The sequence below is a fragment of the Terrapene carolina genome, unplaced genomic scaffold (assembly GCF_002925995.2).
Source record: "Terrapene carolina triunguis isolate 2854851 unplaced genomic scaffold, T_m_triunguis-2.0 Scaffold231, whole genome shotgun sequence".
Lineage (NCBI taxonomy): Eukaryota > Metazoa > Chordata > Testudines > Emydidae > Terrapene > Terrapene triunguis.
The window spans coordinates 17,644,076-17,655,856 of NW_020664582.1; the positions used below are offsets into that span (position 1 = coordinate 17,644,076).

Genomic DNA, 11,781 nt, shown 5'->3' on the forward strand with positions numbered 1-11,781 from the left:
ACAAATCCCATGATCCTGAGCGCAGCGGAGCCTGGCAGAGAGGCTAGGCCTGAAGTGGCGGAGCGTGCCGGGAGTCATAGTCTTTTTACGGGGGCTGCCGCAAGGCACGCTGGGATGTACAGGCGCATAGCGGTTAGAGACGGGCTACAAGGGCCGTGAATCCCGGCGCGCCTTAGCCCCTCGGTGACGGGCATGCTGGGAGTTGTAGTCTGCTGGGACGAGGATAGTCGTTACATTGTGTCGAATCGGCTGCTGCGGAACCACAGGCGGCCGGGGCAGAAGCAGCCCCTCCAACTCCGCGTGTGGAATCTACGGCCGGGGAGGCAGCGACTGAGTTTACCCGGCCTGTCATGGCGGCGGCCTCCTCCCCGGGGGGAAACACGCCCGCCGGCCCCGGGCCTGACCCGGCCGGGCCGGCCCAGCTGCAGTACAGCCTCCTGCTGGAGCACCTGGTGGGGGAGCGGCGGGGGCCGCGCCAGGCCCGGGCCCTGGACCCCGGCGCGCTGGGGGGTATCCCGGCCCCGCCCAAGAGCGAGGAGCAGAAGCTGATCGAGCGGGTCATGGAGAGCTGCGGGTTCAAGGCGGCGCTGGCCTGCGTGGGAGGTGCGGCGCGGGGGCGCGCCCGGCCCGGGATGGCGGGGGCGCGCTCGGGATGGGGGCGGGGTGGCGCCCATCTCCCCTTCCCGCCTCTCGAGCTGCCTGGACCCGGGCCTCCACCGGATTGGCTGCCGGCCCCGTGGCAGGATCGCAGGAGCCCCCTGTCCTGACCCGGGCTGGGGTGCTGCAAGCAGAGGCCTCATGGCTCATCTTAGACAAGAGACGGGGGTGATGGAGGGTTATAAAATCACCAGTGGAGTGGGGAGCGTGGATAGGGAAGGGTTATTTGCCCATTCACGTAACACAAGAACTGGGGTGGGGGGGGGGTGTCACCCAATGAAATGAACAGGCGGCTCATTTGAAACAAACCTAAAGAAATACCTCGTTGCACAAGGCACAGTCACCCTGCCGACCTCGTTGCCAGAGGATGTTGTGAAGGCCAAAACTATAACTAGGTTCAAACAAGAACTAGATAAATTCATGGAGGACAGGTCTGTCAATGGCTATTAGCCAAGAAGATCAGGATCACAACCCCCATGCTCTCGGTCCCTAAACCTCTGAGTGCCAGAAGCAGGGACTGGGTGACAGCGGCTGGATCACTCAGTAATTGCCCTGTTCTGTTCATTCCCTCTGAAGGATCTAGCACTGGCTGTCAAGACAGGATACTGGGCTAGCTGCACCATTGGCCTGACCCAGTATGACTGTTTTTATATTCGGGTCAGTTACTTCTCCCTCCCTGAGCCTCAGTTTCCCGCTTTGTACACATGACTCTCCATTACTGGCCCCGGGGGGTAACAGAAGGGCTGCTTGGAGATGTGCTGTGTTATTAATGTGATGGGGGGGTGGGGGTGGGAATCTACTCTCCTGACCACAAATGTCTTTTACAAGCTGTAATGTACCAGGATGCTGGGATGTTTGTTGTGATGACAGTGCTGCACTGCTGCAAGCAATGGGGAAATATTCTGTTCTCACTGTTTTTTTTTGTCTTCTTTAGGTTTTGTTTTGGGAGGAGCATTTGGTGTATTCACAGCAGGCATCGATACCAACGTAGGGTTTGATCCCAAGGATCCCTATCGTACACCAACCGCAAAAGAAGTCCTTAAAGATATGGGGCAACGAGGGATGTCCTATGCCAAAAACTTTGCCATTGTGGGTGCTATGTTCTCCTGTACTGAATGCCTAGTAGAGTCTGTAAGTAGTCATCAGAAATGCTTTCATTCTTTAGAAACCCTTGACATGTGTGTTCCTAACTACCTTGCTCTTGAGCTACACTAAAGCGACCTTGGGTGATGGAAAAAAGCTCGAGGAGGAAAATGAAGCACACCTAGCCTGTTGGTTTTCAGTGTTTTCCAGACTCTGATTCCTTGTTATAACAAAAAAAAGTACAGAACCACCCTCTTCATCATTTCACCACAGAGGAAAAAAGGGAGGCTCATTGCAATCCTGTTAGGGCACACTTGGTAACAAAGATCATTCCAGTTCCAGAGCTGGATAAATATATGGGTCATTTTGGGGACTATATTTTAAAGACTAGCCACCCTTTTTAAAAAATAAAAAAATCTCAGTATCAGTTACCCATAATTATTTCTGCCTGTAAAATTTTAGAAGCAAAAAGGAGGTTAATTTTGGATCATGTCCTGGATCTCATTTTGTAGCTAGAGAGCAAAGTGACCTTGCTTATCTCAATGCTAAAACTTTTGACTTTAATATTTCCTTAGGAATAAGGCAACAAGTTTCTTTATTTTAATTGGAACATGTAATTAACTCATATAGAAGAATAAGGGTATGTCTACATGGTAATAAAACACCCACAGTTGGCCCTTGTCAGCTGACTCAGGCTCACGGGGCTACTGCATTGTAGACAGTTGGGCTTGGGTTGGAGGCTAGGCTCTGGGACCCTCTCCCCCTTGCAGCATTCCAGAGCCTGGGCTCCAGCCTGGATGTCTACACTGCAGTTTTATAGCCCCACGGCCCAAACCTTGCAAGCCCGAATCAGCTGATACAGGCCAGCCACTGGCGTTTCATTGTGGTGTAGATGTACCCTAAGTGTCTTAGGGAATACTCCCCCTTCCCCCAAGAAGTCTCATACCAAAGGTCAATGTTGCTCGCTGCTGGAGAGTTAGGGACAAGCACATTCAGCTGTGAGTCAAGGGGAGTGGAGGAGTGTTTTTATTCTCAAAAACTAACATTCAGTAGCTATGCTAATAGTTCCATGTGCACTTTTCTATTGTGACTCCATTGTGTTTCTCCATTCCGCAGTATCGTGGAAAATCAGACTGGAAGAACAGTGTTATTAGTGGGTGCATCACTGGAGGAGCCATTGGCTTTAGAGGTTAGTAGCACTTACTTTAAACTGTTTGTGTGCTAGCTCTGGCCAGGACTGCCCGCTACATGGATGTACTGCAAGCTGTTCTAGACATCCCAAGTGCAGAACACTTCCACAGAGTATTAAGGGGGCATCACCATGGAACTTGTAATGGTTCAAAATGAGTTAAATTAGCATTAGGTGCTGCATCTGCTTCCCTGTTAATTGGTGGTTATATAATATTTTGCTGTCATCTAAAATGTTTTACTTTCTCCTGTGGTTTGAAAGACCCACACAGACCCGGAGGGCTGATTGTATAAGAGATACAGTGAAATGGACTATACACAAGCATCAGTCAAATGGAAAAATGAAACATTTTTATTCAAAGTTTTCCGAGTAACTTTGGGTGTTATTACACTTGGATAAGATATAGAATAACCACTCAAACCGAATATTGCAGAGGAAATACCACCAGCAGCTGGCACCCCAGAGTGAGTCTAACTAGTAGCCATCAGAATGGGGCTTAGTCCAGCACCAGGCACTGCTTATCACCTGGGCTCTTGGCAAGAACCCACCAAATGCTCCTTTGTTAGGAACATGCATGGAAAGGGGAGCTGTGGTTGTGCTGAAGCACAGGGTTGTGGTGCTTTTCAGCAAAGTGGGCGTTCTTCCTTCTTTTCCCTTCCTCAAAGAGCATTAAGGGAAGCAAAGAGCTCTAGAAAGGGCTTCTAATTAAGTCTATTATACGGTGTCTGGCCTGGACCTAATCCTTTTAGAGCTCTTAAAGCAGCTGCTGCCCTTCTGTCCCCATCATACTGTGTAGCCACCATAAGTCACCTGCAGTGCTGAGATCAGAGCCAAGTGAATCCAGCCAACTGTTGAAACAGCCATTGCATCGGAGCTGGCAATATTCATTTGCAGCCCTTCAGAGGCAGAGAAACCATAACAAAGCTCAGTTAGTTCAGCACGCAGGCCCAGCCCTTGTGGTTCCAAGTGCAGCGTGTGCCAAATTCCTGGGATCCATTTAAGTCCCCTAATCCAATTAAAATTGGAGTGCAAGATTTTCTGCATGGAAAACTCTGCAATCCTGGGACCTCTTCAAGGCCAGCAGCATAAGCCAGTAAATGGGAAGAAATGCAGGGCGTTTCTAATTCTCCCCCTTCCCTTTTTGCATTGCAGCTGGTTTAAAAGCAGGGGCCATTGGCTGTGGTGGCTTTGCGGCATTCTCGGCAGTGATTGATTATTACCTACGGTAACAGCGCAGTCCAGTGGGGAAGTTTCACTTCTGTTCCAGTGCCGCTGGTAAGAGCTGTGGGTTCACCAGACTTACTTCCTTGCCTTTGGAGTGGTGATCAGAGCAGGATGGTGCCTGCTGTTTCCTAAATGACTGATAATCATTTCACCCCTGGCCCTGGCAGGCTGATCTCATGCCCCGGCGCTGGAGTTCCTTGGAATTGAGCCAGGCTTTTGGACACACAGTGGTCAGTGTCATCATTGGAATGGATAAACTGTCAGTTTCCAAGAACTAAGCCTCTTCTTGCTAAGCCTTCCGGATCCTTTGGGGTCTGACTTCTGGGGAGTGTTTTGCTGGTGTTGAAAGAGGCAAGCTGTCAGGATCTTGATAAATAAATGCAGCAAGCTGGGTTGTCACAGTTTGCTGCGAACATTTAACAGTAACGGGTTTGCAACTTGCTGTTTCTACCCAACAGAGCAAGACCTTGTGGGGGAAAGAATAACTAATTCCAGGCATTTCTTAATACCCGCTGGAGAGTACCTACCCTCTGTGTAATGTTTTAAAGCCCAACTAAATAGGAACCAACTTTCCTTACCATATCTTCAAGAGAACCAAGTGAAAAGGCGTTTTACCTAGTGATGTGTGTGGCAGCTCAGTCACTGGCAACATGTCAACAAAACAATTTAGGAAAAAGCAGCTTGTTGACAGAAGTATAATATTATATGGCAAGCCTGTCTAGCTAAGCTAATCTCACTGTAGTAATACAGCCAGTGATAAGCTACTGCTTCATCTGCCATTGGATCAAAAAGTTAGTTCCAAAAGTTGTTTATAGACTAGAAAGCCATTGCATTAGAACGGTGTCAGGAGCTTCATAGTTACGTAGCAGCACACACTCCTTTACCATGATGGAGCTGCACCAATTTCGCATGCTCTGTGGTGCTGGCTGTTACTAGACACTGTATTATTGTGCACTAGAGCTACCAGCTGGACTGGAGTATGACTTTAGGCCATATTTCAGACTGATTTCTGATTAAATCATGCACGAAGTTTCTCTCACACTGGGTTGGGGGCTGCTGCAGTAAATGCTAGTTAGCGGCACGCTGCCAGGAGGTACACGTTAACAGGCTCTTCCAAAGGGAGACTGAGGTTTAAGGCCATGCTGGGTATGCATGCTAAACAGCTGTGAGCAGTCTGATGCCTTACACCTTCTCAACTAAGCCTGGCTGTGCAGAGCTGTGGCTGAAAGTGGCATTCCTCTCTCATTGAATGTAGAGGAAGATGTTAAGCCTGGGACCACTGCAGGGTGTTATGGGAAGTGAGCAAAGCTGGAGTCAAGGTCAAGTGTTACTACAGCATGCAGCAGGATGGAGGAGACGTATGCTCGGGTTAAGTGTGTTTAGCTTTCCAAGTGGTGCTGAAAGGGCTGGTCTTCCATCGCTTCCGGCTTCCTCAATGGGCTTATCCGTAGTGTAGGCATAGTTGACTGTTCATTAGCACCCGTGAGTTCTGGCTGCCACATTTCTAAGACAGCTGATCCCACACCTTAGCCCAAACATGGTTAGTTTGGTAGGCTCAGGCCTGCTTAAGCTGGTATTAACCTGGTTTGCCTTTATGAATGGCTCAACCGCCACTACTCTCCAAAGTGGTCTATAGCCTGGGCTCCTGAGATGGGGGGGTTCCAACTTCCCGTGTAGGCCCCTTGGTGAATCATGGCCACCCATTCACAGGCTGCTGACAGCCCTGGGGTAATGACAGCCAGTGCTTACATGGAATGGCGAGAGCAGCAGCAGGGTTTTAGCTGTGCTTGAGGAGTGTCCCTTTTGTAAAGGGAAACCGTGCTGTCTTCCACCCATGTGTCCCCACAATCAGCTGGAGGGGCGGGAGCCAGCCCCATGTGAGCTCTCAGGTTGCCAGAGCAGGCTGGCTAGTGTTCTCAGCAGTGGATCAGTGACACAGCAGTCAGCAGCTGGGCTCTGCAGCATTACTAGTAAGATGGCTCCTTGCTGTAGAGACCTGCCTGCCCAGCAGGAGCAGCGTGTGCGCTTGGGCCTGGGAGAGCCATGCAATAACTAGCAGGATTTACACGGCAAGGGGGGGAATTGAAAAGGCAGCGTGTGTTGGGGATAACCAGCCTGCTGCCTCTTGATGCAAACAGCTACACCACAGAGCTACTTTTTGTGCAAACGTCAGGGCTTTGCATTTTATTAACATTTTTTCACATGGTTTACATCCACTGAAAGTTTATAATCTACAGAAGTTGAAACAGAACACAAACAAAAAATAGATCTTAACTTAGTAAAAGTCAAATATGAATGAACCGTTCTATTCTACCTGTAGCCATAAGAGTCCGACACCTCCCACCCCGCTGTAGGAAAAATGAAAACACAGCCCATGCGATTGCCACAGTTTGTGCAGGGGGCTGGTCTCCAGCCCTTTGAACTGGCGTGAGGTGGGGGCGGGCCATAGTCTCCCTTTGAAATGACACCACAGTTGACAGATGTAGGTACATAAAACACACAGGGGTCCATTGTGCAGTTAGATCTTCGCTCAGCCCCATTATCCAGGGCAAAGTGTGACACCTGGTCAGTGTGTCCAACGCCATTTCTCATCTGCTCTGCCAGCAGGCCAGCGGTGGGGGCTGGAGTGTAAGCCCTTTAGACTGACATTGCCAGACTTCCCTCTCCCTTTAGCTGCTTCAGTGCTGTGGGGCTAGCAGCTGCGTTCAGCCCCCCTGAAGCTGGTCTTTAGGGCATGCCTGGTGCTTTCAGCACGTGGAACAGCAGTTAAAGGCAGCGCTACTGCTACAAGGGATATGCTTGGTCACCCCAAATAAACCAGCTGTCCATTGGCATTTGGCACAGAGGGTGTGGGGGCAGTGGGCGGGGCTTTCCCCCCCCAAGAACAGGGGCTCAGTGGTCAGAACAGGCAGGGTGAGTTTCCTTGGCAGGTCCCAGCACCTGTCTGTGGGCTCCGGGCATGGGGGCAGGTTGGGGTGCTCTCAAGCTATGAGAGCAGGAGCCCACAGAAGAGCGAACACAAAAGATACAAGTGTTTGTCTGTGGGGCACGTCCCAGCCAGCAGGTGGAGCCATCACTGCCTTGCCACAAGGGCTGGAGGGAACCAGCTGGGGGGCAGCTGTCCCAGCTGGCTGAATGGATCAAGGGATGTGCTTTAGCTTCCACCATGTCAGGCTGGTGGAACGAGGGAGGGCCACATGGGGAGAATCCAGCTCCTGTTCCAAGCACACAGGGCTTTCCCCTTCCAGCCCCGTCTCCATGAGGCTCTGCCCTCCGAGTTCACTTTCAGCTCAGAAGCGGTTTACCTTGGTGCAGGAAGGAACAAAAACCAGCCTCCTGTTGTCCTGCAGCCTCCTGCGGTGTTTACAAGGGACCGGCCTGCGTGTGGCTGGGTGGCACCAAAGCAGAGCCTGGCTCCCTCCCTCCCCTGCGCCTGGTTCTCAGAAGGGTAGCGCAGCGGAGACGTTGCCCAGTGCAGCTCCTGGTGGGAAGAGGCCCCCCCGGTTAATGCTGGGGAAGGAACCCAAGTGCCCTGTTACACTGTGCTGCTGCCCAGTCTCCATTAGCCGACTGCCGGAGAGGAACGGGTGCTAAGGCATTGCATTGACGAGGGATGTGAGACTTTCGGGACAGTCACTCCCTCGCGCTGCAGTACTGAGGGCGTTCTCCCAGCGGATCACTCCAGCAGATGTGCTTCGGGGAGCTCCTGGCGTAACCTCGGCCGTACCGAACGGCCCCGGAGACACAGCCAGGGGCTAGAGGCTAGTCAGTTTGCACACCCAGACGGAGGCGGGGTAATAGTGGTAGCGTAACGAGACAGCCCTTTCTTCTTTCCACACTAGCCTGCCAAAGGCACCTCCACCCCCTCCTAGAGAGCAGGTTACCCCCAACACTACACAGCGGGAGGAGAACAGCAGGGGGATAACCACAGCGTACACAACAAACAGGCAGAAAGCACAGGCCACGGGCCCTAGAAGATGAAGTCATAAAGCACCTGGAACGGACGTTAAAAAGCTCCCTTCCTCCCCCCACACACTCTTGTGGCCAAAGGTTTGCTCCAAGAGGGAGCAGAGTCCAGATGCAGAGTCCTCCATTCACATGGCCAGCAAGGCAAAGTGGAGCTTGTTGTCTTGATGGGTAGAAAGGGGGAGCCCTTCTCAGCCTCTGAAGCAAGAGAGGCCAGCCAGCGCTGCACATGCACGCACGGGGGACCAGGCAAAACAAACAGGCACTGGTGCAATGCTGCAGGCTTCGAGCGGGGTGAGCCGAGGGGACGTTTGGCTGAAGCTGGAGAGGGCGAAAGGAAAGTTGCAATGGCCTTCGAAGGAGCCTGGCAGGAAATGAACGAAGCGAGGAGCCCGCGGCCCTTGTCAGTCACTACCTCTTCTGTCGAACGAATATACATAAAACAATTCCTGACCACGAAGGTACGTAAGACACGACTACTAGACAGAGGGCGCGCAGGGCCAGGGCCAGGGCCAGGGCTGGAGGGCACTGTCCTGGGGAAGTGCCCGTCTCCCCGCAGGGGCGAGGCTAGTCTGTGCTGTACCCCACGCTCCGGGAGGCTGGGTTCGTGTGCGGCTGGTGCCTTCTCAGCGCAGGCTACACGTCTGTGGAGAAGTAGAGTGTGTTGCGTTTCAGCTCAGCGAAAGAGATGGGAGGGTGCTGCAGGTAGTAAAGGAGAACCTGGACCTGCAGGGGACAGAGGAGAGAGTCAGGGCTGGGCACGGAGCTGGTGAGGGGACAGAGCCGCCAGTCCAGCCCCTGCCTCCAGCCATTAGAAGAACCTTCACGTGGGAAAAGCGGGGAGAGGGGACGAGTCTATCCATGAAGGTGACTAAACCCAGCCCTTCTCTCACAGGGCAAACCAGAGCCAAACAAGGGCTGGTTAATGTACGGCACACCGAGCTGAGGGGCCTGCTCCACGGCAGGTTTTTAACGCAGTAGCACCTAGAGGCCCACTCAGGATTGGACCCCCCCCCCGTGCCAAGTGCTGTACAGCAAACAAGGCAGCCCCCACCCCACTGCTGACTGGGGCACGTGTGCTACGGAGATAGCAGACACTACAAAACTCCCCAAAGCCAGCCACTGAACCCCGGCTCAGATTTACCCACACTGCATGGAACAGGCATCCTGGCTGAGACGGACAGAGCCGCCTCCCCCCAGGCAGCTCTGCACAGCTGGCCAGCGGCTTTCTGGGGCTTTCTAGGTCCAGAATCAGGCTGAGGCAGGAGACTGGTCCTGGGTGAGCCAATGGGCTGAGCTGGTGGCCGTCTGGTAAACAGCAGAACGGTCTCCCAACGGGGTGGCCTCTGCTGTTTCCCAGCCGGGCAGGAGGATCAGGTTGCCTTGCAGGGACATGCATGGAGACGCCTGCACCACGTGCACAGGAGAGCATGGACTGACGGCAACCAGAAACGTTCTGGGTTAGCCACCCTGCGGGGACAGCCAAGTTCAACACGGCAGGTCTGATGGTGCCGAGGCCAGCCCTGTGCATGAGCTAGGAGAACGTGCCTGGTGATAGGGGCTGCAGCTCTGCTCCGACACCCGGGGGACACCCTGTATGGTGTGAGCCGCAGCTCAGCGAGGGGAAGCACACGCACGGCCCAGGAGAGGGCACTGCTTCCCCAGGGCAGCGGTCGGCCCCCATACCTGTGCCATAACGTCGTGGGACCAGATGTCAGAGGCCAAGGTGAGGTGTCCTTTGCTCTCCACCTCGGAGGGTCTCAGCAGTGTTGGGCCAAAGACCGTGGCCAGGTTGTGAAGGGACATTTTGTTGATGGGCTCCTTTTCGGCAACCCTGCGTGGGGGGGCAGGGAGGGGGAGAGTCAGTCCACTGCAGAGGTGGATCCGGAGCCACCCCAGAGCTGCCCTCGCAGGCTGCCTGGCTGGGTGCCGGGCTCCCAGAGCCACTCACACTCCCCTGGACAACGCAGGGGAGGGGAGCAGTGAGCTGAGCTGCTCTCAGCCCCTTTCCAATCTGCCCCCACGGGCGGAGCACTGCCGGCCACAGCGTCTGTGGGGGACAGGCCGGGCGCACTGTAGGGTCTGTCCACCTCCCGCTGGAGACGGGACCCGATTCGCTGGATCAGCAGCCACCGGGGGTTGTGCTGCCAGCCCTGTGCTGCTGTCTTAGACAGTACGATGTGCCGGTGCCCCGTGAAAGCCCCCCAGCCCCACTCCCCCTGATGTTCTGCAAAGCCCTCCGGCGCCAGGGAAACTAGCATCACAACATTGCCGTCTTCGGAGGCAGCTGTGCTCCCCCAACACACGCTGAGTGCGGTCCAGGGACCAGATGTGCCCAGTTCTCAGGCTGGAAACCAACCAGCCTTTCCCAGCAGCTCCTTCGCTCGCTCGCTGCCTGCCCCCTCCCCCAGCTCACTCTGTTCCCTGTGTGATCTTAAATAAACCAGAGAGAAAAATGCCTCCTGACGCAAGTAACATGAGACCTCGAGCCCACATCCAGCTTCCCCCGCGCCGTCTGGCCAGCCCTGTGCCTGGAGCCAGAGCCCAGAGCAGTTCTATGGCCTCGGCAGCAGGAGCCGTACCCACAACTGCCCCTGCCAGGGGCACTAGCCGCTGCGCCCCTCCCACCGCCCCGCTTTCGCAGAGCTCAGACACGGCAGCAGGAACTCCAGCGCCCATCTCGGAGCAAGGGCAGTGACCACGAACCACTGTCGCTTTGGAAGGCCCGAGAACTGCCCTGGACGGATCAGTGCCCTGCCCACAGCTCTGCCATGAGGGGGCTAGAAGGGGCCAGGGAAGCGGGGACGTTTCTGCCTGAGCTGAGCGATTAAAATCCCTGCCAAGCCCGACTACCAACAGCCACATTCCAGGGCTGCCAGAGAGCTCTGCGGGGGGACTGGAGTGCCGGGAAAGGCCACACAGATCACCAGGAGCTGCCAAAGACCCAGCTCCAGCTCTCCTCCACCCAGTGCCAGGAGAGAGGCGCCCCCAGAGCTGACAGCCAGCGAGCGCTATATTGAACAGCGCAGAGAAGCTAGCCCAGCTCTTGGAGAACAGCCCCAACATCATTGCTGCAGAGCTGGGGCTCAGTGCCCGGGTCCGAGCAGCCCCACCGCGTGAGCATCCTCCCCGGGGCTGCGCTCCCCAGGGCGTCACTAGGGCTGCTGGGCACTGCAAGCCCAGCCGCTCGCGGGTTCTGTCCTAGAACGACGGCCTCCTGCACAACGCAGCACGCGGGCAGCCCCATTCCTGTGGGGAGAAGAGCCCAGCGCATTCTCTGTCCCGTCCCCGGCCAGGACTGGCGGCCCCAGTGTTACCTTTTCAAGTGTTCCAGCAGGAAGAGGAAAGTGATGAGGTTGGGGTCGGGCAGCGACCGGAGAAGGTGCATCATGCAGTTCTCCTTGGCGGCGGGATCCGAGAGCGCTGGAGACAAGGAGAGAGCTCAGCCCGGGCTGGGAGGACCCTGCAAGCACTGAGCAGCCCCGAGGCTTCCCGGAGCCCACGAGCCCCGGTTGAGTCTGGCTGGGAGCCCCTGGCTGGGGGTGTGCTGGGGTCACTGGAATGACTCTAAACCTCTCACCTCCAGGCAGGAGCCTGCCTCCAACTAGCAGCCTGTCCCACAATCACCCACCGCAGAGGTCTGGTGCGGGACCCTGGTCTGA

At 54.9% G+C, this 11,781-nt stretch overlaps 2 protein-coding genes across 4 annotated transcripts in view; one reads left to right on the forward strand and one right to left on the reverse strand.

Moving 5' to 3' along the window:
• The first annotated feature begins 264 nt into the window (after positions 1 to 264).
• Positions 265 to 4,573, forward strand: TIMM22 (translocase of inner mitochondrial membrane 22). The gene is made up of 4 exons (XM_024218506.2): positions 265 to 603; positions 1,592 to 1,788; positions 2,857 to 2,929; positions 4,082 to 4,573. Exons 1-4 carry the CDS (start codon positions 351 to 353, stop codon positions 4,156 to 4,158), a joined length of 600 nt encoding a protein of 199 aa, XP_024074274.1. The 5' UTR covers positions 265 to 350; the 3' UTR covers positions 4,159 to 4,573.
• A 1,735-nt stretch (positions 4,574 to 6,308) lies between these two features.
• The window catches only part of ABR (ABR activator of RhoGEF and GTPase), a 51,633-nt gene continuing 46,160 nt past the window's right edge, over positions 6,309 to 11,781 (reverse strand). For all 3 annotated transcript variants that reach the window (XM_026656634.1, XM_024218502.1, XM_024218504.2), the window contains 3 exons: positions 11,437 to 11,542; positions 9,806 to 9,953; positions 6,309 to 8,845 (listed from right to left, as the gene is read on the reverse strand). In XM_026656634.1, coding sequence (XP_026512419.1) covers positions 8,756 to 8,845; positions 9,806 to 9,953; positions 11,437 to 11,542 — 344 coding nt within the window. In that variant the 3' untranslated portion in view covers positions 6,309 to 8,755. The remainder of the gene's footprint in view (positions 8,846 to 9,805; positions 9,954 to 11,436; positions 11,543 to 11,781) is intronic.